Source organism: Oryza sativa, chromosome 2, assembly GCF_034140825.1.
Source record: "Oryza sativa Japonica Group chromosome 2, ASM3414082v1".
In the NCBI taxonomy this organism is placed as follows: domain Eukaryota; kingdom Viridiplantae; phylum Streptophyta; class Magnoliopsida; order Poales; family Poaceae; genus Oryza; species Oryza sativa.
Window position 1 is genome coordinate 124,341 of NC_089036.1, and position 20,142 is coordinate 144,482.

Here is a 20,142-nt window from a genome sequence, read left to right on the forward strand (position 1 = left end):
AGTTTGTAGAATAGTAACATTTACAACCGAAGACAAATTTATTATGAAAATATATTCAATTACTGATTTGATGAAACTAATTTAGTATTATAAATATTATTAATTTGTTTATAAACTTAGTCAAACTTAAAACAGTTTGACTTTGACCAAAGTCAAAATGTCTTACAACTTGAAACAGGGGGATATTATTTTCAGGGGTGGGGGTGGGGGGAGGAAGAAGGGATTGCCGCATGTGGGGTCTAACACCATGTTGTCCATTTTGTTTTCATGTATGTGCCACTTCAGACCGAAACCGCCATGTACTTATTAAGAGTTAAGATATGAGAGTAGTTCATACGGTTTCAAAAATTCACAAGTGTTAAATGTCTGGTGTTAATGTAGTAGTTGAGGAGTAAATCATGCTTTTTTAGGATCACAATTAACTGTACATGTACAATCTTCCCTACTACTGCAAATGTTCTATATATCCTCCCTCCGTTTCTAAATATTTGATGCTTTCAAAATTTTAAAATATGTTTGACCGTTCGTCTTATTCAAAAAATTAAGTAATTATTAATTCTTCTCATATCATTTGATTTAAGTAATTATTAATTCTTCTCCTATCATTTGATTTAAGTAATTATTAATTCTTCTCCTATCATTTCATTCATTGTTAAATATACTTATATGTATACATATAGTTTTATATATTTCACAAAAGTTTTTGAATAAGACGAACGATCAAACATGTGCTAAAAAGTAAATGGTGTCAAATATTTAGAAACGGAGGGAGTATATATGACCGCAAAAATGTATATGTGTGTTTGTATTATTTGTAAGATTTTTTTAAAAAAATAACTACTGCATAGAGTATATGCATATACATGGTGAATGGTTAGATATGTAAGTGGTAAGTTCAATAATTACATCCTCAAAATATTTTATGTTTTTACTGTAAGATTTGGTTAAAAATTATCCTTAACCGTCAATAAATTATCAAATGTCTAATTTAAAAATAAACAAGATAAACTTGTGTTAAATTTGTATAATAGTAATATACAAATTTGTTAGTTGGAATTAATTATAAATTTTTGACAGAATCTTGTGTTAGACGTTAAATATTTATAAACCAGCCAAATGAGGTAATAGCGAATAATTATATCTAAGGCATATATGAGATATTTAGTTGAGTCCATTACAAAGAATTTAAGGAACATAGTGAGAAAAAGTAAAAACGGTACTATATATATAATATTGTGTTTATATTTGGGACGGAGGGAGCAAGTAGCTAGCCTCTTAAATAAGTATCATCCTAGTGGGGGAGTACCATCTATCTATCGATCTTCTTCCACACGCGCGTACGTGTGTGTTGGTCGTCTCAAGGTTAGTTATTGAAACGTATGTCTTATATTACTAATTTGTTTCATCCCCGTTGTATATGCTATATATGTTTTTCTTATCTTATGTAGTATATGTAATTAAAATAAATAGGAGAAGAATTAAGCTGGTTAATTATTTTTTCTGGCTGGTATATGCATAATAGTAATATATAGAAGAGATTGTGTTGCAGGGTATATATAGCAAATTAATAATAGATAGATCGATCGATCGAGTGGAGACGATGTTGCCGAGAAGCCGAACGCTCCCGCCAAGGATTCATGATGGCGTCGTGGTGGTAAGCAAGCACAGATGTTGCAGTGTTGGTAATGGAGCATATTGATAGATGCTAGCTGCATGCGCGCGCGCGCGGGGTGATCGATATATGATATGATGGATGCTGCAGGTAGAACGCGATGTGAGGAGGTACCAGCAGCTGCCGCAGCAGGTGGAGATGGAGATGACGACGACCAAGAGGCAGCAGGATCATCAGGTGGAGACGATGACGACGAAGAAGATTGATGAAGAAGATGAAGAGGTGGACGACGACGGTCGGGCGAAGCGGAGGGGGACGGTGTGGACGGCGGCGTCGCACATCATCACGGCGGTGATCGGGTCAGGTGTGCTGTCGCTGGCGTGGGCGATCGCGCAGCTGGGCTGGGTGGTGGGCCCCACCGTCATGCTCCTCTTTGCTGCCGTCATCTACTTCACCTCCAACCTCCTCGCCGACTGCTACCGCACCGGCGACCCCGCCACCGGCAGAAGGAACTACACCTACATGGACGCCGTCAAGGCCAACCTCGGTCGGTCGATCTAGCTCCTTGGATCTTGCATAGTACTAGTATATACACTACACAGATCGAGATATCTGATCCATCAATATATCGATGTGCAGGCGGTGCCAAGGTGAAGGTTTGCGGATGCATTCAGTACCTCAACCTTTTGGGAGTGGCCATCGGTTACACCATCGCCGCCTCCATTAGCATGATGTATGTGCGTAGTTGTTATATTTTGGGAGAAAGAGAGAGAGAGAGAGAGAGTAATAATAATTAATGGAAGAAATGCATGGTATAAATATGCAGGGCGATCCAGCGTTCCAACTGCTTCCACGCGAGAGGAGAGCAGGATCCATGCCACGCCTCCAGCAACGTGTACATGATCATGTTCGGCATCGTCCAGGTGTTCTTCTCCCAGATCCCCGACTTCGACCAAGTCTGGTGGCTCTCCATCCTCGCCGCCGTCATGTCCTTCACCTACTCCGCCGTCGGCCTCGCCCTCGGCGCCGCCCAGGTCGCCCAGAACCGCACGTTCGCCGGCAGCGCCATGGGCGTCGCCGTGGGCTTCGTCACCAAGACCGGCGACGTCGTCACCCCCGCGCAGAAGGTGTGGCGCAACCTGCAGGCGCTGGGGGACATCGCCTTCGCCTACTCCTACTCCATCATCCTCATCGAGATCCAGGACACGCTGCGGTCGCCGCCGGCGGAGGCGAGGACGATGCGGAAGGCGACGGGGATCAGCGTGGTGGTGACGAGCGTGTTCTACCTGCTGTGCGGATGCATGGGGTACGCGGCGTTCGGCGACGACGCGCCGGGGAACCTCCTCACCGGCTTCGGCTTCTACAAGCCCTACTGGCTGCTGGACGTGGCCAACATGGCGATCGTGGTACACCTGGTGGGGGCGTACCAGGTGTACTGCCAGCCGCTCTTCGCCTTCGTGGAGAGGAGGGCGGAGCGGCGGTGGCCCAACGGCCTCCCCGGCGGCGACTACGACCTGGGGTGGATAAAGGTGAGCGTGTTCAGGTTGGCGTGGCGGACGTGCTTCGTGGCGGTGACGACGGTGGTGGCGATGCTGCTGCCCTTCTTCAACGACGTGGTGGGCATCCTGGGGGCGCTCGGCTTCTGGCCGCTCACCGTCTACTTCCCCGTCGAGATGTACATCGCCCACCGCCGCATCCGGAGGTGGACAACCACCTGGGTCGGCCTGCAGGCGCTCAGCCTCGCCTGCCTTCTCGTCTCGCTCGCCGCCGCCGTCGGCTCCATCGCCGGCGTCCTGCTCGACCTCAAGTCCTACCGTCCATTCCGCTCCACCTACTAATTAACGATCGATGATTGTGCTACTAGAAAGGAAATAGGTATCCGATGTATCATGAGCTTGGGCTGGCCATAACGATGCAATATTAATAAGGCCTCAACCCACAAGATGCAACGATGGTTTCAATTATAAGGTTGGGCTAGACACGGTTCATCCACATATACTAGCTTTCAATTACTAAGTATTCTTATTTTCTTATTGAAAGTCGCTTGCTTTTTTTACACGACAATGCATCACATCAACAAAACATACTACTAGTTGAAACCTCATGTTTTACTGCGGAATTTGAGGTGAACACTCGTCTTATGGGAAGATTTATAGAACAAACCTACAAAGGGATTCACAATAAGGACATACGATTTACATCACATTAAACCACTAAATAAGTAGAAACTAGGATAAAATGTAGAATTGGACAACATGAAAAGTCAAAAACAGATCGATCAAGTGTTTGACTCGGAAAGATCGATGGGTTCGTGGGGCGCGGCATATATTAGTCTATGGCTTCATGCCAGTAGTTTGCACACATCCCGTACGTTCGAGATCAGGCCATGGCCCACGGGAGTGCGTGGGACATGGAGTACATAATGAAAGGTACGGTGGCCCAAACTCGATCGGAGAAGGCACGTACGCTTCCGGCTACACGATCGAGCGGCGGGACGCGGGATGATGCAATGCACGACGCGAAACATATATATATATATATATATATATATATATATATATATATATATATATATATATATATATATATATATATATATATATATATATATATATATATATATATATATATATATATATATATATATATATATATATATATATGTATATATATATCGGTGGATGAAAAAAAGGTCAACGGCGTCATACATTAAAATATGGAGGTAATAGTAGCTAGAGATAGAAATTTTGACATAAATAAATAAATTTGTCCTATTGCCAATTCTAATTGTCAACAATATGTTGTCAAATATCTTCCGAAATGCCATGGATATGCAAGAAAAGTATGCTGTACGTAATACACCAGGACTAGATCAGGTTCTTTAATTTTACAATTAATTAAATGCGTGGAATTCTCCGTTATTAGAAAATAAAAGACGATGAACTTCCTGCCTGCCATGATATGAGATAATGAAGTCACATCTCTCAACAGAGATGATCGATCGATCGAGTGCTCCTAGCTTGCCCGCAGCCAGCACAGAAAATCAGCGCTAGCTTAATTAGCTAGCTATACGTGGATGATATCATCCATTGCATCATGCATTCATCTTCAATCACACTTAATTAGTGCCTTCATCTCTTTCTTTCTAGAGACGCAATTTTAAATTAAAAATCGGTCTCCGTACGTACGTCGTCCGTCGATCGATGCCTAATTGAGCACGCCTTAAGGTAAGACAAGCACCAATAAGGAAAATATTATCCCTTGTGTGTCAACTACTAACAGAGAACAAAACGTTCTCTGTTGATGTGTCAATCGATCCATGCATGTTGCTTAAGCCAATTAAGACAAATTGCCAAAAAAGAAAATTAAGACTTTGCTTGTCCCCCTCATGACAACCCTTAATTAAGGTGCACTTTGATATAGTTTATACATGATACTGGAAGGACAGACAAAAGTAATGTTCCTTGCAATCAAAGGTTATTTCCTGATACATTTACAACATAAATTATCCTTTCAACTACATAATCCAGGAAACAAGTTTGATTAAATTGTCTAACATTATACATAATATTTTCGAGCATTGCTCCGGTCCAGCATATTGTACCTCGAGGTACCAATTTAAATCTGGCCGTTCATTCACGGAGGGTAAGATAGAAAATATCACACGCTAAGCAGCTCGTGATGCTCCTTCTCTCTGACTGAGTGACTGTGTCAACGAAGACTCCAAGAGCAACTGAGCAAGTCCAAACCAAGAGCAAGGGCGTGGTGGGAGCGGGACGAGGGGTGGTCGGCGCCGGTGGTGCCGGAGGCGTTGGCGGCGGGGTGTTGGACGGCGGCGCGTTGGGCGCCGGCGGTGTCTGCACGGCGGCGAGGTAACGAGGAGCAGGAGGGGTGGTCGGCGCCGGTGGTGTTGGACAGCGGCGCCTGCGTCGGAGGCTGCTACGCGGCGGCGGAGGCGACGAGGACCTGCGTCAGTTGTCGATGTGCTCGAATCCGGTAGCGATAGGGGAAGGGCCGCGGTAGGCGTATGTCACCGGCGAGCTTGGGGGAAGTGATGCACGGAGGCTCGTCGGCCCCCTCCACCTCCACTCCGGTTAGCCTGTCCATCCCTGGTGAGAGCCATCGATCAATGCAGGCATGCAGCATCTTTTGGAGAGAGAAAAGACAGGAGGAAGATGAAGAAGATACATGCGAAATTACTTAACTACCCTTGCTTCTTTAGTACCTCTCTATGCTCTGTAAAATCACGTGGACAATACTACTAGGTACAACTCTTTCTCACCCGTTGGATCAAACGAAATCGATGGCTCAAATTGCATGTACCGGTAGGTACCAAGGTACCTGCTGGACAGTAAAAATTATCAATATTTTCATGTGTTCCAACTCTTAATGTATGATGCTATCACATAAACAACATGTCTTTTATACCGGTTTGGGTGGCGTAGTACCTACGTAATTTATGCTAAAATCTATGTGATTTTAGAAATGACATTTCAATTCATCTATTTATTAGCGGGAGTTGGGGATATGCCCCCATCACCTTTTTTTTATGTCTTTCTTCTTACTTTAAGATTTTTTTTTACTATGTACCCATTGGTAGAACTAGAGATGTAATCCATTTCTATTAAACTTTAATTAAATTAGAGTGACTTCTTCAATAAAGGATCTTTATCAGGAGGGGACGATCTCAAGTAGCTGCCTTTTTTTTTTCTTTTTAAGAGAACGCTATAAAATTGATCATATATTGAAGGACGAAACAAATAATCCACGATAATATAATCAGATAATTAAAAGGATCAGATGGACAGAGGGAGAGAGCCAAACATAGAGGGGCGGGTTAATCAGGAGGTAAGAACAAGTGGAGAAGACAAGGATAAGAGATGAGAAGAGCAATGAGCTATGTATCAATAAAATAATTGATGACCTGGCAGCTTAGCTTAATTAGTGCAGCTGGAACTGATAGGCGCGCGATTGATAGCTTATAAATCGAAGGAGGGGGAAGGCCTCATCTCCGTGCATCTCGCTACCTAACCTAGCTAACCTCCTCTCTTCTTCTTCTTCTTCTTCTTCTTCTTCTTCTTCTTCTTCTTCTTCTTCTTCTTCTTCTTCTAGGCTAGCACTGCACGTGCCCAACTAACACATACATTCATCATATATACACCTCCTCCTCCTTCTTCCTCTAAGTTGTGTGTGCATATATAATCTACTAGTAGAGAGCAGGGCTAGGCTAGCAATTGCAATGGCGCCTCCCTATGAAACCAGGTCAGTCAGATCAGAATTATATATATTTATGTACTAATTCATGACCTGCTAGCAACTAGATAGTAAAAGAGTTATAATCTATATATATGAAGAAATTGAAATCTCGGTATATATGTATCTGCCTTAATGCATGCAGCGCCGCCGGCTCTGAATCGCCGGTGCCGGTGGTAACGGTGGATGTGGCGGCGGCGAGCGACCTTATCACCTCGGCCGGCCACCGTTACGTCGACGTCAGGTACTACTACCTATCTGTCTGTCTGTCTTTGCATCCTCCCCTAGCTATATCTATCGATATCATGTAGGAGTATATGAATATCAGGATATATATGATCCATCCTTAATTAATTTCTTCATGCATGAGCAACGAGAGCATATATATATACCTCCTAATTAATTTGTTGGAGAAATGAAATTACAGCACATGCATGACTATGTGTGCTGGTATCTTCGTCTGATTGATAGAGCAATTAAACATGATTATGCAGGACAGAGGAGGAAATGAACAAGGGCCATCTACACAACTCCCTCAACGTGCCCTTCATGTTCGTCACGCCGCAAGGCAAGTCAGCCAGCCGATTAATTCACTTTAATCTGTCCAGATTTTTACACCATTTTTCATCGTCGTCCAAATAACTAGCGTAATCAATATATATACTCTTATGATTCAATACTAGTACTTTAAGAATTTGGAACAAGAAATTCTGTCTACACATATCGATCTCGTTCTCGCTCAAACATATCCATCCACTCCTATCATTTTCATGAATAGTAATTTCCCACTACAAAACGATATACTACTATATGCATGATGCTTCTGGTTGTTGGGTTGTGTCTGTACCTGGGCATGTTGAGCATCTGATTTATGAACGTGGACGTGTGCTCGTCCAGGTACATACGGGGGGAGTAATTAACAAGCATGATTATATTTATGAGCGTTATTATCATCCATGTTGCAGGGAGGGAAAAGAATCCTCTGTTTGTGGAGCAGTTCTCGTCGCTGGTGAGCAAAGAGGAGCATGTGGTTGTGGTACGATACGAATTAAAATTAAAATTCCCCAAAAAAATATTTATTTGACAAGAAATAATATATGTGCTCGATCTAATTGACGAACCTTGTAATAAAAATAAACAATCCAACTATTAGGGGTGCCAAAGCGGGAAGAGGTCGGAGCTAGCATGCGTTGATCTCCTTGAAGCAGTAAGTTTGATGTTTTTAATCAAACACGTACTAGTTGCACTTGTACTTGATCGACCATCATCTCTCTCTACGTTTCTCATTGCCTTGTTGATGGCTCTGTCTCTTGTTCCCTGTTTACTTCCCACACACAAAAAAAAAATTACACCATATCACATAGAACATTTGAACACATACATACATGATTAAATATAGGCTAAAAAAACAACTAATTACGCAGATTGTGACTAATTTGCGAGACAAATCTTTTAAACTTAATTTCTCCATGATTTCACAATGTGGGCTACAATAAACATTTGCTAATGATGGGTTAAATAGGCTAAATTCGTCTCACGGTTTACTGACGTATTCTATAATTAGTTTTTTTATTAGTGCCCAAACACCCATGCGATACCTTTTATAATACCCGATGTGACACGCCAAAACTTTACACATTTGAATCTAAACACTCCCTTAATATACATACAGTGAAACAAATAAAGTAAAGGAAGACGGGACAGGTCATGATTCATACTCCTCGTCTAAAAAAATGAATATATAACTGGATGTAACATATTGTAGTATAACGAATCTGAACAACGATATATTCAGATTCATAATATTAAAATGTTTCACATCCAGTTTTAGATTGATTTTTTATAGAATAGATTGGTTTTTTATGGAACGGAGGGAGAGTACGAGTGAGTTGTAACATGACTGACATACAGTATATATGTATCTGCAACAGGGGTTCAAGAACGTGAAGAACATGGGAGGAGGCTACGCAGCGTGGCTCGACAATGGATTCCCCATAAACACTCCTCCTCATACAATGTATTAACGCTTTGCAGCACCGATGAGATGAGCGAGTGATAAACACGGACTCTACTGTATCTACTGTATCTCATTCCAACCCCTCTTCTCATCTGCCTGCTAGCCGCTGCTTCGTGTGCCCTGCCATGTATATGTATGTGCGTCCTGTTTTCCTGTTTGTTACTACTGGTATTATGGAGGCAGCCAATTGAATAAAATTGATCATCATGCATGCAATGCACGATGCGTCTGCAAATCTCCGGGATGACATCAATCAACCAAGTAGCTACACATGTTCAAGGACTTTATTATCTCTAAATCAGCATATTGTGGCCGGTTTGCCAATCCACCATAACAGTAGGCGTGAGGCAGAGCCTCTGGTTACAAATCCAAACGAACGACTCATACCAAAGGGGCAGGCCACCTTATGCAAGAATCATCAATCAAACGTTTGCTTCTCTTGCCATCTGCTATGTGCTGCGCCGTTGGCACTAAAGCATTGATTGATCGATCACCTCAAAAATTACAGTCTCACATCTCAGACTGCCGGTTGCAGGGCAAAGTGTAGAGAAACCAACATCCAAACAAATGAAGACCACACATCACACGGTTAGATGTGCAATTAGCTCTTTCTTTGGACGTCCATCGCCACAGCCAGATGGCGAGCTCCACAGGACAAACAAATTGATGACTACAATAAGTATGACTCAACCACGGTCCGCCCAAACTTCTGCTCAACATCCTTTGGCGTTTCAATCTGCAAACAAAGCAACATGACAAATCATTTCTCTACTTGAAAAAAAAAAATAAAGGAAGAAATAAATATTGCCCAAATGTTGCAATGAGAAGCTAAATATATTTCGAGTAACGGGCACTCACGGCGTTTAATGCTATGAAGAGAGCTTTGATAACATTCAGGGGGTTCCTTGAACCAATAATCTGCAAGTAAAAGACAGAAAATTACTACTATCTTTCAAGCACGGATGGAGTGATAACTGGTTGCCTATCTAGAAGAAGTGCACCTTTGACTTGACGTTGCTGAAACCAGCTAAATACAGTACTGTTTCAACCGTCCTACCAGCAGCAGACATTCCACTTCTCATTGGTCCAGGCCAGAGGTATATCTTAACATACACAAGCAGCAACCATGTCCACATAAGTTGCAGCAAAACCACAGATAAATAAGAAGAGCGCTAAGATACACAGATGTGTTTTTACCTTTGTCTTCTCATATTTGGCCTGAATTGCATGAGCAATTGTGTGGTCCTCATATCGCTCCATGTAATGGAGGTCCTGGAAGCATTTCTCATAAGCCTGCAAACGAAAAAAAAAATCAATAAAGGTATTGGATGCCAGCAAGAGGCATAAATTAGCTCAGGTATTAGTCTAATCAGATGTCCAAACCCGCAATTGAGGATCCTCGACGACAATATATAAGAGGAAGCTACTGGTATAGGGCCATAAGAAAAAAAAAACTCTACTGCATCTAGTAATAAATCCTGCATTAACAAGGATATAAATGAAAAAGGTTCTGAAATGAGAAAAAAGGCATATGCAGTGCACATAGGTTAGCACCACAATCACTGCACAAACATCCCAAAAGAAAAGGTGAACAAGCCAACAATGAAATGGATAACACATCAGCGACTATTCTTTGCGCGCTGAATGAGAAGGCAATCATAAAGTCGCACCGACTACAAGAAAAGGCTCTACCAAACAAGTTGTAGACGTGGCACTGAAACGTAAGTTGAATAAGAAAGATCCATACCCTTTGAATTGCAATCTTGGCTGTCGGACCTCTAGCTTTTGCAAATCCTACAACACCATGGTAGTTTCCAGTCGCTAACAATGCTGTGAATTTTGCTATTTGGCCTCCCTGAGACGTGAAATGCATAATTGGGTAATGGGTCAGACAAAAGGGTATTACTAGTAGGCGTGATCATTTGAATTCGAACTAAGAGAATTCACCTTTGTGACTTTACACGTCCGATTAACATCAATGACCTTGACGTCAAAACCCTGTAAAGTGCACAAGATTTGTAACTAGGTAATACCAATAACAACAAGTGAAAGCAATGTAACCACAGGATAGGGTGCTGGCCAATCCAATGAAAGCTCGGAGATGAACATCACTTACTTTCCTGTACATAGGTCTCCTCTTATGCTCCGTGAGGGAGTTGCGCTCTTCAACAAGATCCTTAATTTCCTCCTCTAGAACTCTGCCCTTCTTACCAAACGTATGATCTAACTCAGCTAATTTCTCCTCGATCTTCTTTTCGATAGAATTCAACTTCTCTATGAGCAGATCATCCTTCTCCTTGTCTTCATTGAATTCCTCGTCGTCGTCGTCGTCACCAGCCCCTTGGATCATCTGCTTCTCCCTGTCAAAGCCAGCATTGAGCACAAGATCCTCCGGAGAGCCGACCTGCTGGTGTTGGATGACCCCGAAATTGGAGGGGTTGCTGGGATCGTATGCTTCCCTGCATTCCATGATTCTAACAGCTCGGTTAAGCTTCTGGAGGAGAAGAAAGCGGTCCTTGCCGGTGGCATCTTTGAGGCGGTTCATCATGTCGCCGATGACTCTGTACTCCAGTGGAAGCTTCAAATGGCGCTCCTCGAATCTGTCGATCTTGGTCATCCATTTGTGGGCATCGTCAAGGGTTTCTGGCAACAGCGGGAGGTGTTTGAAGTGGGCATTGGCGAAGGAAGGAAGGAAGGAAGGAAGAGGGGAATGGGCTTTACCGGCTTCGGCGAAGGAGCGTAGGAGTTCGGAGTGGCGGTTGCACTTGCGCTCGAACTCGTCGACGCGGCGCTTGATGGCGTCAGGGGTGTAGCGCTCGTCCTCCTCGTCACTGTCGGAGTCGGTGGGCTCCCAGAAGGAATCGTCCGGCGCGGCCTCCTCCTTGGCCCTGCGGCGCTCGAGCTTCTCGATGAGCGGCTTGACGCCCAGGTAGTCCTCATCCTCACCCTCATCCTCATCCTCCTCCTGGCGGTCCCGCTGGCGCTCTCGCTGGAGCTCGGCGAAGAGGTCGTGGATGACCCGCTCGCTCTGGATCTGCTTGAGCCTAGAGCTGCCGGAGGAGGCGTTGGCGGAGAAGGCGAAGTGGCGGCGAGGGGAGGCGATCCGCAGGGTTAGATGGTGGGTGGAGGATACGGGAGGGCTGGGGCGCAGGGAGAGGAGGCGCGCCCACGCGGCGGAGGCGGCGGCGCGGGACCGGGCGGCGGCGGAGGAGGCCATGAACCTCCCGGCGGCGGAGGAGGAGAAGGGTTTTGGTAGCCAAGTGACTACTGGACCTTCCGGACTATACTGACTTGTGTGTCGGCCTGCCCCCATCTACATTTCTTAGTGGCCCATCTATCTATCTATCTATCTATCTACGAATAAGTTCATTTAAGGTCCTTTAACTTGACAGCGCGTTCGATTTTATCCTTGAACAAAAAAAAAATCAGATACAACGGGTCCCTCAATTATCAAAATCGGTACAATATAGGTCCCACGACAGTATATCGGGTGGTTTTGTCCGCCGTTGCAATCTAAGTCAGCGTGCGCCCAACATGTCAGGGCTCCCCTCACCCGTTATTCTCTCTTTCTCTCTACCCTTTCCCCCTTCCTTTTCCTAGTCTAATACTCCAATACCATCAATGATGAAGCAGGGTTAAGGATACCTGTTGGGAGGGTGGGGGATGAACATCGGCATTGGCACAGCCCCTCTTCCCTATCTTTCGTTTCCAACGGCTGTAGGATAGAGGTAGCTAGCGGTGGTAGAGGCGGGACACGACGAGGTGGTAGTAGTGATAGCCGATGAGGAGCAAAGGGAGACCAAGGCCCGCGACAGTGGTGTCGACATCTTCCTTGCAACTGACATTGTCGTCGTTGGCTCGTCTTGTCACCATCTCCCTCCGACGCAATGGTGCAACCCCATATTCGCATCGCCGTTACATCAGCCACACGAAGGAGGAGGATGAAGGGAGCTCACCAGCGATGAGGAGCAGCGAGAATGAGGACGGGCGAAGGAGGAGCTGCTGGAGGCCTGGAGCGAGGTGACCTAGTAGGCAAGCAGTGGTGGCAGCGGGCGTCGGGACAGGGCGCAACGGTCCATGGATGTCAATTGTCGTCCTCCTCACCATTGGTCTTCTCTAGTGACGCTTTCACCACCTCCACCGATGCTAACCCTAACGCTGGTGCTGCCATCCCCACCTCTACCGATGAACATGCCACCCCCTCTGCCCATCACATGTGAGCCTACCACCACCACCCTTGACGTCATAGTCGGCCTCCTCCAGCTCCAAGTCCCCCCAACAACTGGACCGTGCTGGCCAATGAGATGTGAACAAGGGGAGGAAGAGAGAGAGAGAGGTGAAGAGAGCCCTGAATACGGGTCCCACACTAACTCACACGCTGTTGACTCAGGTTAAATTGTCACGTCGGACAAAACCATCAATTATACTGTCGTGGGATGTATATTTGTTAACAGTGAAATTTGGTAAGCCCGGAGTAATCATCGGCTTAGAGTCAGCATCGTCTTCGAAGTCCTGAGATTAGCCGATGAGAGTTGCCAAGTCGTCAGTTGTCGAATTCTTGCTATATTCAGTTAAGGAAATTGATCTACTAAAGGAAGCTTATCCAGAAGAGACCGAGTTCAAAGAGAATACGGCACGACAAGTTATCTATTAATTAGGAATAGTTTATTAGTTTCCTTTTATCTTTAGGAAAGTGTGTTTAGTGTTCTATAAGGACTTTATCTTTTCCTTTTATCTTTAGGAAAGTTTCTTTCTTGTCCGACAAGGATTTGTATCAATCCATGGGTATAAATATGTACACCCGGGGTCTATGTAATTTATCTTCACGATCAATACAATTCGGCGCATCGCCACCTTTTACCTTTTCTACTTTATTTTATCGTCCGGCGGGACTTGGCACCTGACGCGGGGCTGCATCGGTGTTCGATCTCCAGAGAAGGGGTAAGTCCAATGTTCCGTCGGCCCAGGCAATTGTCTCATCTACATCGGCGTCGTTCAAGGCTGCATTAGTACATTCGACCTCTTGGATTGCTCTGGTTTGGATGATATATTTGCTTACCTATTTATCATATGTCTCTGTTAATCTAGTCTTAGCATATCAATTTAGCTCTATCGGCTGCTTCTCGTTTTAGGGTTTCTGCCGGTATCGGCTAAATCTTCATGCTAGATTAGATTAGCTTAGACATCTACCACCCTGAAAATTCAGTCGACGGCTTGATTGTCTAGATATTGTGTTTCTTTTCATACTTAGTGCTGCATCAGTTAAGTTTGATCTACTAAGTCGTGCTTAGAACCATAATCTCTAGCCTGCCTTTGACTGCCAATAAGGGTTTCATCGGGGTTTCAGCCGATGAGTTATCTAGGCGTTGCATCGACTCATAAGGATTGCATATACATATAAGTTGGATTTAGCCGATGACAACAAATGTTTCACTGTTTAATCTAATATTGTGGATTTCATGACATCGGACCTCCAGCCGATGTGTGCTTTAACCTTCGGATCAATGCCTATTTATCATATCATTATTTACCGATTGGTTTATACTAGATTATATTGTTATTTTATTACATCATCATCAGCCGATTGCCTTTATATCATCATCTACATTGGACATATAGCCGATTGCTTAAACCCTATCTCTATCGGCTGGTATAGGCATCGGCTATTATCGTCTATCGGCTGGAACTACTCCATCGGCTTGTCATCCGATCGACTGTTTTGATCTACTATTTGCATATCTTGTCAGTTGCAGGATCAAACTGACTGGCACGCCCGCATCTCACCAATCTTTGGACCTGCACAAGAGCTAAGCAGATCTCCTAGGCCGGTGTGTTCGATTTTTTCGTCAACAATATTACACCGGTTATGACGGTTGAGTGATCCGTTATATCTGTTTTTTTTTTTCTGTTAAAGGATGACATCAGACTCGTTGTCAAGTTAAGGGACCTATAATGAACTTATTTCATCTATGTATCACATATAGAATATGATTGGGGTCCAGCCCAAGAGAGTCCGACAGATAGCGAGGAGGAGGAGGAGATTAGTGTCTACAAAAGAGAAGGAAGGAAGGAGAGGCGGAGAGGAAAGAGAAAGAGGATCGTCTCGGCTCGTCGTCTTCTAGCTAGGGTTCGTAAGTTCTAGGGTTTGCGATGATCCCCAACTCCTCCTCCCTCTAGTATTTCGAGCGAATTCTCCAACACTTTCACCCAGCCGCGCGCGAGAGGAGAAGGAAGATAGATAGATAGATCGCTCCGCACATACTATGGTGCTCACCCCATCGCCGTCTCCACCGCCGATGCTCCCCAAGAAGCTCCGCGCGCTCGGTCCAGGCTTGAATCCCTTTGCTCCCTTCGGCATGGGTAACTACTATTCCTCCTCTCGCTAATATATTTCTCCTCGCTCGATCCATCTTCCCCCACCTCCCCCCTTCTCAAACAATTAATCCCCTTCCCGATTCGATTCGATTCGGTTCGGTTCGCTTTCGGACTCGGTTTCAATTTCGATTCTCCCTCCGTCGTCGCGGCCCTATTCTAGCCGCCCCCTCCCCTCCGCTCGATTGCCTGCCTCCGGATGGTGCAATTCCGCAGCTCTCTCAGCATGAGCCGGGCACGGACCCGCCACGGCGATGGCGACGACCGCGGCTGGAACCAGCTCCACGTCGCCTCCCGCAAGGGCGACCTCAACCAGGTAATCCTCACGTTGTCATCTCTTACGTTTTACTAACTGCTCTATTATAATTATATTATGCATTGGCTTATTTTCTCCACGCAGCACCACCACCATCGTAATGCTTCTTTAAAGATAACGCATACTCTTCTACTACATAGATTATAACAGTACTGAATGATTATAGAGGAGGGTTAACAACAACTCATAATTTGAATCAAACAACAAGGAATGTAACCATCTCTGCAAATAGTAATAAAGGATAAATACTACGAGTAGTAAATTATCATTAGTCGCCAAATAAATTAGCCTTCATGTCATCACCATTGAAACAATAAATTTGATTTTTCTTTTTTTTCTTCCTAAGGTGAGGCGTCTCCTGGATGATGGCATGGATGTCAATGCACCTGCATGGGGGCCAAAATCACCTGGCGCTACCCCCCTGCATTTGGCTGCTCAGGGTGGACATGTTAAAATCATGGACGAGCTACTGGAGCGGGGTGCAAATATTGATGCTCGCACAAAAGGAGCTTGTGGATGTAAGCTCAAATGTTTCTTCCCAGTCATTGCATGCATTTTCATGCTTCTAGAGCTTGCCTATTCTCTTTTATTTACGATTGGTCTGAGAGCAGTTTCTATTTATTATTATTACATATAAAGAAGGTTTCATGCCCCCCCTTGTTTTCAGTCCTCTGTTGAGCAGATTACTTCTATATTCACTACTGCTGCTTGATTGCACACCCCATCTAGTTTAGTGGATTGACTTGTTTTTATTCAATCATTATAGGAGACCATATCCTTGAATGAAAGCTACTCCATGTTTCATATACTCAGAAGTTTCTGATGTCTTGCTCATTAGATCGAAACGTACAAGTAACTTTCTCATGAATGGTGTATGTCTTCATTTAATACCTGCAATGTTGTACTATGCAAATTGCAAATACCGTAATGTTCTGGATGAAATTATTTATTTGCTCAGTTTTCTGTTCCCAACTTCTCCAGTGGTTTTAAATTTATTAAAACACCTTGTACACTCAAAGAGGAGGTCACTTTACCTCCGGAATCTTACATTTTCCTCGTTTGGTGGAATCAGGGACCCCTCTACATATTGCTGCTAAGGAAAGGAACAAAAGAGCTGTCAGGTTTCTGATTGAGAATGGTGCATTCTTGCCACCTGACATGAATGACCACAGGTTCAATCCTCCTCTCCATTACTGCTCTGGATTGGAATGGGCATATGAGATGAAGCGCATGCAAGACGAAAGTGATTCGACCGGTGAAACTTCTCTGGGCTCGGAGAGCTAGAGGAAAGCAATCTCCTCAGTCTGGCAAAGAGGTCAATCTTGGATCAACAGAGTTTGTAAACATCAAGGGTCACGTTTACTTTGTGAAATTGGAACGAATTACCATGTGAATCTTACATGCGACATGGTACTAGCATGCATTGCGATGTTGTTGTGGGGTTACTTGTGTTTTCGATAATTGCATTGTGTTCTTACTACACTGGTAGCATGTATTCTACTACACATTCTTAATATCAGAATCAATATCCGGTTTGCGTCCTATGACAGTATGCAATGTGTTTCTTTTTTGATGTTGTTGCTCTTACTAAGAAATAGGATGTGTTGACGCTTATCACCGGAGGTTCTACTACTTTGGCTGCAAGGTCGATGGAGCCACATACGATACGAATTTACGCTCATCGTCAATTCATCATCATTAAAAAGAAAAAAAATCAGCAATAGCACAGTAGCAGCAATATTCATTCATATCAACGGGCAGCAGGGTACAGTGGATTAATAACGAAACAAGTCAAGAGTCACTAGTCTACATACATGAAAACGCTGCCCCACCTATGAAAACTTGAGCCGAGCTACTAAAGTTCGCTGCAATACATCATGCTTACGAGTTAACACCACCGGCATGCATCCATCCATTCTGCACACAGGCAAACTAAACTGGATGGAGGTACATAAGCTTAGCTCACATGCACTCTGGCTGCTGAACCAACGTTTTGGATGATGAACACAAAGACTCCCTGGACTTCCTCCATATCATAACAGCATACAATGAGCTGCCCGTAAATCTACCGCCTCACAGGAGGTGCACCACCCCGTCCAACTGGACCACCACCACGACCAGCAGCAGCCTGCATCAATTGGAGGTCAAAAGATTAAATGTTGCGACAAACAGAGCACACATCAAAAAACAGCCTTGAAGGCCAGTTAGTACATGTGCATAACCTTACGCTAAATACTTAAAGGTTTGTGTAATTTAAATATAGATGCTTCAAGGTGATAGATGAAGGGAAAGTATTAACAGAGAGAAGATTAACTTTGTACTTGTTAACAGTTGACATAATATTTGTCAGCTTAATTTCAGAATCACGGCATAACGCAATTTATATTGTCTTTAGTAGGTTTGAAACTCAATGCATGAAATCAATGGATTTGCAAGCACTGATTATATAATAGTAGTAGTTAAGATTCACCAGCCTATATCATTTCAGAATCACTGCACGATGGGATACTGTCCTTGTTCCTTAATGGAGTTAAAACAGAGTGCATAAAGTTAATGGTCCTTGAGTTGATAGCAATATGATGGACCATCACATGGTTGTAAACACATTCACAATTAAATATTCTGCATTATATGTTGGGCAAATGTTACTGAAAGAATGAAAAGCAGAGTATGGTTATAGGAAAAGGTAAATGGATTCATTCAGTCATGGAGTCACCCATCTAGTAGGTTATATGGTCTAACTGGGCACTGGACAGCCAACCACGTGAGCAAACAGGCAATTCACCAAAATATAGGGACACCCACTTCATGTATATGAGGCAAGCATGATATAGTAGAACCATTTTTTGGAACACTGAGACATGAGCAATTTTGAATATGGCACTAGGGAATTGTGGCAAAATAAGAAAAGTAACCACATAATACCAAGCATACTAATGACTGGATAGAAACTTCCTTTCCTTAAAGGTAACATGACTCCTGCCTACAATGGTTATTTCTTAGAGCAGCTGCAGATTGTCATGCAAAAAGATGAGGCAAAGACTCCATTGATGAATTGATAGGTGTGGCTCAGTTTCGGTTTGCATTATGGTGCTAGGGCAAGATTTAGTTGCACAAACACTAGCTCATAACTCTCCTATCTGAAGATTTATCTGTCTATGTCATGGTTAGCCATCAGCCGGCAACGTGATTTTGAAAAAAAAAAGAAAAAGAAAAAAAAGAGAGAGATGTTTTTCATCAGAACAACAAACAAGGACCATAACAGTTTTAAATGCAAAGGCTTAAAATTATTTGCATGTACTACACTGACCAGCATGAGCTCCCTGAAAATAGAAATCCAGTGCTATTTGCTTTCTCTAATCGAATTTTGGCCAAGCAATACTGATGAATCAAGCAGTAGGAGGTTAGATGTGAAATCTTCATGTTGAAAGCAAGCAGTTGATTACCCAATGGTTATTTCTAAGAGGACCTGCTGATTGTCATGCAAAAAGATGAGGTAAAGACCCCATTGACAAATTGATATGCGTGGCTCAGTTTCAATTTGCCTTATGGTGCTAGTGCAAGATTAGTTGCACGAAAACTAGGTCCAAACTGTCCTATCTGAAGATTTATCTGTCTATGACATGGTCAGACGGCAATATGATGATTTTGAAAAAGGATGATTTTCATCAGAACAAAGGATCAGGACCATTATCAATTTTTGCATGAACTCCCTGAAAATGCCAGTGCTATTTGTTTTCTCTAATCGAATTTAGAGCAAGCAGTAGTAATGAATCGAACGCTAGGAGGTTAGAAGTGAAACTATCATGGAGAAAGCAAGCAGAGCAGATGATTACCCGAGCACGCATAGCAACGGCACGGCCACGGCCAACACCAATAGCTGAGCCTTTACCCTGCAGGAGGCGAGAGGCATGTCACAATCCAATTCCAAGAGGAGGAGGAGAAAAGAGAGTGGGTGAAAAGAAATACCCTAATCCTAGCCTCGAGGCGCTTGAACATGGGGGCGTTCTTGAGCATGTCGGGTATGATCATGAACCTGACCCTGCTTCCTCTGATGAAGACGTGCTCCAGCTGGGAGACCTTGCCGTCCTATACATATATATATGTGCACAGAAAGAATCAAGAATCTAAGAAGAAGAGGCGCATGATTCGAAGGAAGGAAGGAAGGGTACCTTGGCGGTGAAGGTGATGTTGTCGAGCTGGCAGTTCCAGTTGTCCTCGCACTCGACCATGGAGCCGCGGTACACCTCGCCGGTCTTGAGCTCCACGGTCACCACGTGCCCCGCCGCCTCGTGCAGCAGCTTCACTGGGATACCAAGGCTGCGGCTCATCTTCCTCCTAGGGTTGGGTAGAGAAGGGAAACCCTAGCTAGGCAGACGCGACGACGAGTTGTTGTTGGTGGTGGTGGTGGTCTGGTGGAGGAGGAAGATGGCGGCGGCGGCGGCGGAGGGGAGTCGAGTCGAGTCGAGGAGGGCAGATGAGAGAGATGGAGGCGAGGGGGCGACTTCGATGGGCCCAAGCCCAATACCATCAATATGAAAGGCCCAAACTTGTCTCTGCCAAACCTTCAGA

At 44.2% G+C, this 20,142-nt stretch overlaps 5 protein-coding genes across 11 annotated transcripts; 3 read left to right on the forward strand and 2 right to left on the reverse strand.

Moving 5' to 3' along the window:
• Nucleotides 1–1,207: 1,207 nt before the first annotated feature.
• Nucleotides 1,208–3,606, forward strand: LOC4327987 (amino acid permease 3). Of its 3 annotated transcripts, none has more exons than XM_015768008.3 (5): nucleotides 1,208–1,362; nucleotides 1,550–1,654; nucleotides 1,763–2,159; nucleotides 2,252–2,345; nucleotides 2,439–3,606. In XM_015768008.3, exons 2-5 carry the CDS (start codon nucleotides 1,601–1,603, stop codon nucleotides 3,448–3,450), a joined length of 1,557 nt encoding a protein of 518 aa, XP_015623494.1. In that variant the 5' UTR covers nucleotides 1,208–1,362; nucleotides 1,550–1,600; the 3' UTR covers nucleotides 3,451–3,606. The 3 variants fall into 3 exon arrangements, with proteins under 3 accessions (XP_015623494.1, XP_066164031.1, XP_025878367.1); XM_066307934.1 differs by having other exon boundaries at nucleotides 1,224–1,362; nucleotides 1,550–1,682; XM_026022582.2 differs by lacking the exon at nucleotides 1,550–1,654 and having other exon boundaries at nucleotides 1,247–1,362.
• A 2,808-nt stretch (nucleotides 3,607–6,414) lies between these two features.
• On the forward strand, nucleotides 6,415–9,117 carry LOC4327988 (thiosulfate sulfurtransferase 18). Of its 4 annotated transcripts, none has more exons than XM_015771320.3 (6): nucleotides 6,415–6,874; nucleotides 7,011–7,109; nucleotides 7,360–7,433; nucleotides 7,831–7,901; nucleotides 8,019–8,072; nucleotides 8,797–9,117. In XM_015771320.3, exons 1-6 carry the CDS (start codon nucleotides 6,852–6,854, stop codon nucleotides 8,887–8,889), a joined length of 414 nt encoding a protein of 137 aa, XP_015626806.1. In that variant the 5' UTR covers nucleotides 6,415–6,851; the 3' UTR covers nucleotides 8,890–9,117. The 4 variants fall into 4 exon arrangements, with proteins under 4 accessions (XP_015626806.1, XP_015626807.1, XP_066164032.1 ...); XM_066307935.1 differs by having other exon boundaries at nucleotides 6,608–6,874; nucleotides 7,360–7,437; nucleotides 7,835–7,901; XM_015771321.3 differs by lacking the exon at nucleotides 8,019–8,072 and having other exon boundaries at nucleotides 6,522–6,874.
• LOC4327989 (uncharacterized) lies at nucleotides 9,070–12,167 on the reverse strand. 2 transcript variants are annotated; one of them, XR_010739650.1, is made up of 9 exons: nucleotides 11,604–12,167; nucleotides 10,999–11,525; nucleotides 10,830–10,880; nucleotides 10,630–10,737; nucleotides 10,080–10,175; nucleotides 9,884–9,985; nucleotides 9,741–9,800; nucleotides 9,286–9,618; nucleotides 9,070–9,164 (listed from the first exon to the last, which is right to left on the reverse strand). XR_010739650.1 is itself a non-coding variant. In XM_015771319.3 (8 exons), exons 1-8 carry the CDS (start codon nucleotides 12,097–12,099, stop codon nucleotides 9,553–9,555), a joined length of 1,506 nt encoding a protein of 501 aa, XP_015626805.1. In that variant the 5' UTR covers nucleotides 12,100–12,167; the 3' UTR covers nucleotides 9,145–9,552. The 2 variants fall into 2 exon arrangements, 1 of the variants encoding a protein (XP_015626805.1); XM_015771319.3 differs by having other exon boundaries at nucleotides 9,145–9,618.
• A 2,795-nt stretch (nucleotides 12,168–14,962) lies between these two features.
• Nucleotides 14,963–17,112, forward strand: LOC4327990 (phytochrome-interacting ankyrin-repeat protein 2). Its single transcript, XM_015772259.2, has 3 exons — nucleotides 14,963–15,570; nucleotides 15,917–16,088; nucleotides 16,643–17,112. Exons 1-3 carry the CDS (start codon nucleotides 15,454–15,456, stop codon nucleotides 16,852–16,854), a joined length of 501 nt encoding a protein of 166 aa, XP_015627745.1. The 5' UTR covers nucleotides 14,963–15,453; the 3' UTR covers nucleotides 16,855–17,112.
• Nucleotides 17,113–17,284: 172 nt separating this feature from the next.
• On the reverse strand, nucleotides 17,285–20,015 carry LOC4327991 (small nuclear ribonucleoprotein SmD3b). Its single transcript, XM_015767682.2, has 4 exons — nucleotides 19,743–20,015; nucleotides 19,540–19,659; nucleotides 19,407–19,463; nucleotides 17,285–17,698 (listed from the first exon to the last, which is right to left on the reverse strand). The coding sequence occupies exons 1-4, from the start codon at nucleotides 19,899–19,901 to the stop codon at nucleotides 17,636–17,638; spliced, it is 399 nt and encodes a 132-aa protein (XP_015623168.1). The 5' UTR covers nucleotides 19,902–20,015; the 3' UTR covers nucleotides 17,285–17,635.
• Nucleotides 20,016–20,142: the final 127 nt, after the last annotated feature.